The sequence below is a fragment of the Protobothrops mucrosquamatus genome, unplaced genomic scaffold (assembly GCF_001527695.2).
Source record: "Protobothrops mucrosquamatus isolate PMUCROS unplaced genomic scaffold, P.Mucros_1.0 scaffold1607, whole genome shotgun sequence".
Classification (NCBI taxonomy): domain Eukaryota; kingdom Metazoa; phylum Chordata; class Lepidosauria; order Squamata; family Viperidae; genus Protobothrops; species Protobothrops mucrosquamatus.
The window spans coordinates 30,285-34,140 of NW_015387770.1; the positions used below are offsets into that span (position 1 = coordinate 30,285).

The following is a 3,856-nucleotide window of genomic DNA, read 5'->3' on the forward strand; positions in this document are numbered from 1 at the left end:
ACATACACACACGCAAAACGAATCATTCAAAATGGTGAGTTTCTTCCCCACCCTTTTATCATTAAAGTACCATTTATCTATCAATTTTTCTAGGCCCATGCTACAGGCAGACCTTAATTTCCATCATTGACCAATAAAAGTACAGTCCGTAAAACAAACCACTCAAAACTGTGGCTTAACCACAAGAAATATTAGCAAGCCTTTGCGGGCAAAGCTTACGCACACACGGTAGCAACCTTGCGCTTTTTTTTTTTTAGAGGAATAATTGTATCTTGATTACTGAACAGGTAGTGTCAATCGAAGCTATCAGATTGCCCGGGAAGGGAAATTTAAATAAAACTCGGGCAACCAACTAGTTGGCTACAGATGTTCATTTTTTTTGCAAAAATTCCCTCTTAAAAATCCACCGCCTGGAAAATAATATTGCAAAAATAAAAATAGAATCAACTGGCTTTGATTGCCACTCTCTCTCTCTCCCTCCTTCTTTCTCTCTGTCTCTGTCTTTCTTTCTCTCTCTGTGTCCCCCCTCTCTCTTTCTCTCTCTCTCTGTGTCTGTCTGTGTGTGTGTCCCCCTTTCTCTCTCTCTGTCTCCCCCTCTTTCTGTCTCTGTCCCTCTCTTTCTGTCTCTCTCTTTCTGTCTCTGTCCCTCTATATCTCTCTCTTTCTCTCTCTCTCTGTCTGTCTCTCTTTCTCTCTGTGTGTATGTTCCCCTCTTTCTCTCTCTCTGTCTCCCTCTTTCTGTCTCTGTCCGTCTCTCTCTTTCTTTCTCTCTCTCTTTCTGTCTCTGTCCCTCTATCTCTCTCTTTCTCTCTGTGTGTATGTTCCCTTCTTTCTCTCTCTCTGTCTCCTCCTCTTTCTGTCTCTGTCCCTGTCTCTCTTTCTTTCTCTCTCTCTCTCTTTCTGTCTCTGTCCCTGTCTCTCTTTCTCTCTCTCTCTTTCTGTCTCTGTCCCTCTATCTCTCTCTTTCTCTGTGTGTGTGTCTCTGTCTCTCTTTCTCTCTCTCTCTCTCCTCCTCTTTCTGTCTCTGTCCCTGTCTCTCTCTCTCTCTCTTTCTTTCTTTCTCTGTCCTTCTCTTTTTTCTTTCTCTCTCTGTGTGTGTGTGTGTGTGTGTGTGTGTCCCTCCCCCCTCTCTCATAAGGGGCATCAGGGGCAGGAGGAGACCGGCTTTTGCAAGACACGGGTCTCGCCCCTTTCCCTCGCTGCCCTGCCTGACCCAACGTTGCACACGGGGGCAACGTGTTCACCCGCCGCTCTCGCCTCCGCAGCGAGGCTTTTTTTTTTTGCGTGCGTGTGTGTGCAAATCTGGGAAGTACCGCCGTCCCCTCTCCCTCGCCTCCCGGCCCCGCAAAGGGGAAGAAAGGCCAGCCGTGTGTCAGACGGAGCCTCCCCCGCCCCAAAGGCACTTTCTCCTGTCCCCCCCCCCCAAAAAAAAACCCCTACCAGCGCCCCTATCCTGAGTCACCCGCCTTATCCCTTTTGGAGACGGTGCAATGCAACTTTTGTGTGTGTGTGTCTTTCCGAGGCTTCCGATTGGCTGGGGGGGGTGGGGGGGGAGCCGTTCCTTTTTTCCCATTGGCCGCCGGAGAGGGAAGGGAGGGAGGGGGGTGTTCTTGCTGGCCTTGGCTTCGACGGGGAGGGCAAGAGCGCGCGCCAGGCTGGGCAGCGCCTCGCGCCTGTATAAAAGCCCAGCCGGGCATCCTTGCGCTCCAGCCAAGGCAGAAGGTGCCAAAGGGGAGCAGAGGACCGGAGATTATTTTTTGTCGTCCCCCCACCCGACGGGCAGAGAAAGGAAGCTTGCAGGGCGCTGGTCCAAATAGGGGAGACCCGACGGCCAAGAAAGCCAGCCGGGCAAGGCGAGAGAGAGAGAGAGAGAGAGCGCAAGAGCGCGCAAGGCACCCAACCCATCCACATTCCCACCCATCCACATTCCCACCCTTCCTTGGATCTGGATGGCGTCTACCGGGATCCAGCTGCTGGGCTTGGCCCTGTGCGTGCTGGGCTGGGCCGGCTCCATCCTGGTGGCCGCCCTGCCCTCCTGGCAGGTCTCGGCTTTCATCGAGGGTCACCTGGTGGTGTCGCAGACCACCTGGGAAGGGCTGTGGATGGCCTGCGTGGTGCAGAGCACCGGGCAGATGCAGTGCAAGGTCTTCGACTCCATCCTGGCGCTCAGTCCGCAGATCCAAGCCGGCCGGACCCTGATGGTCATCGGAGCGGTGCTGGGCTTGGTGGCGCTGCTGGTGACGGTGACCGGAGCGCAGTGCACCACCTGCATGCACGGGGCTAAGGTCAAGGACTGGATCGCGGGCATCGGGGGCGGCCTCTTCGTGGTCTGCGGCTTCCTGGTGCTGGTGCCCCCCTCCTGGTTCGCCAACACCATCATCAGCAACTTCTACGACCCCAACGTCGAGCCCTCCAAGAAGCGGGAGATGGGCGCCGCGCTCTACCTGGGCTGGGCGGCCGCCACGCTGCTCCTGCTGGGCGGCGCGCTCATCTGCGGAGCCTCGGCTTGGAAGGACGACAGCGGCGGCTTCCCGGTCAAGTACTCGGCCCACCGTCGCCCCGTCGCCCCGGTCTCCAACGGCGCCGGAGGGGAGTACGACAAGAAGAACTACGTCTGAGAAGGAGCGGCTAGACGGCCTCAAGGGGTCTCTGAGCGCCACCCACCCGTCGCGGGGCCGAGGGAAGAGCTGGCAGGGGGTGGGTGGTCCTCGCCTCCCCGCTTGGTGTGTGACTTTAGGGGGGGAGAAGACACCCCCCCCCCAAAAAAACACAAAACTTTACAAAAATTCGCACCCGAGACTCTTCCTTTCCTTTTGAGAATTCTTCTTTGTGTGGACTTCGAATCGTACTGGCCCTCATCGAGGGCCTGGCTGCGCTGCTCCTTTTTCAAAGGGGGGGTCAGCTCTCCCGCTGTAACCCCCCCACCTATTTTCTGAAGTTAGATGATGGCTAAGGATTTTTTATTTTTTTTAGATGATGGCTAAGGGTTTTTTTATTTTTTTTAATTTCCTCCTCCTGGAAACAGGGGACTCGAAAATCAAGGGGCGATGCTTTGTTTGGGGTGGGGCAGGGCGGGGCGGGGACTCGGTTCTCCTTGTAAATATGAAGTGGGGGCTCTCACTTTGGGGTGTGTGTATTGTGCTGAGATGATCAGAGGGGGTTGCGTTTTATTAGTAATGTGAAGGTGTAAGAGGCTGTGAGCCTGGACCAGGTTTTATGGAAAATGTTATCGGGGTGGGGGGAATGTTCTCTTCCCGTTTCTAAACTTCCTTTCTTTTCCTATCACTACTTTTTGTCTTCTCTTCCTTCTCACTTTTAAAACTGGGGCGAAAGATTCCCTTGGACAAAATTAGAATTGACTTGGCACTCCTTGGCCTATTTGAATAGCAATTTCTTCCTTTATTATGGCCTCCATTGGATAGCCATTTCTTTGGAAGGCTTCTCCTCTAAAACAGATTTTATTCCAAGAAGGTGTCTGGTCTTCTGGTTGGTCTTCGCCAGGCCAAATTTCTCCACTGCACTGCCTTATTTTTAAATGATGTGATTATGATCCTTAAGTTATGGGATGACCCGGTGAAATTTGGACTGGGTGTTTCGTTTCCAAATGACCATTTCAGTGTTGACTTTTAATTTTTTTTGTCCGCCAAATAAAAAAAAAATCCACCCCAGGTTTTAAAATCCAGTAGAGAACCTTATGTTGGTCAAAGTTTCTGAGTTTGACCTGGTTCTCTTTCCGTTTGCAAGCATCGCTTTTTAGTTCACTTCGGTGGATTCAAAGCAGGGATAATTCTGGTACTGTATTTTTTTTAATTATTATTTCACGCTGTAACTTAAGAAAAACCTGTCTTCATCAACA

General features: G+C 52.3%; 1 protein-coding gene across 1 annotated transcript; it reads left to right on the forward strand.

Moving 5' to 3' along the window:
- Nucleotides 1-1,949: 1,949 nt before the first annotated feature.
- Nucleotides 1,950-2,618, forward strand: CLDN5 (claudin 5). The gene has a single exon (XM_015822561.1). The coding sequence runs from the start codon at nucleotides 1,950-1,952 to the stop codon at nucleotides 2,616-2,618; it is 669 nt and encodes a 222-aa protein (XP_015678047.1).
- The last annotated feature ends 1,238 nt before the right edge of the window (nucleotides 2,619-3,856 follow it).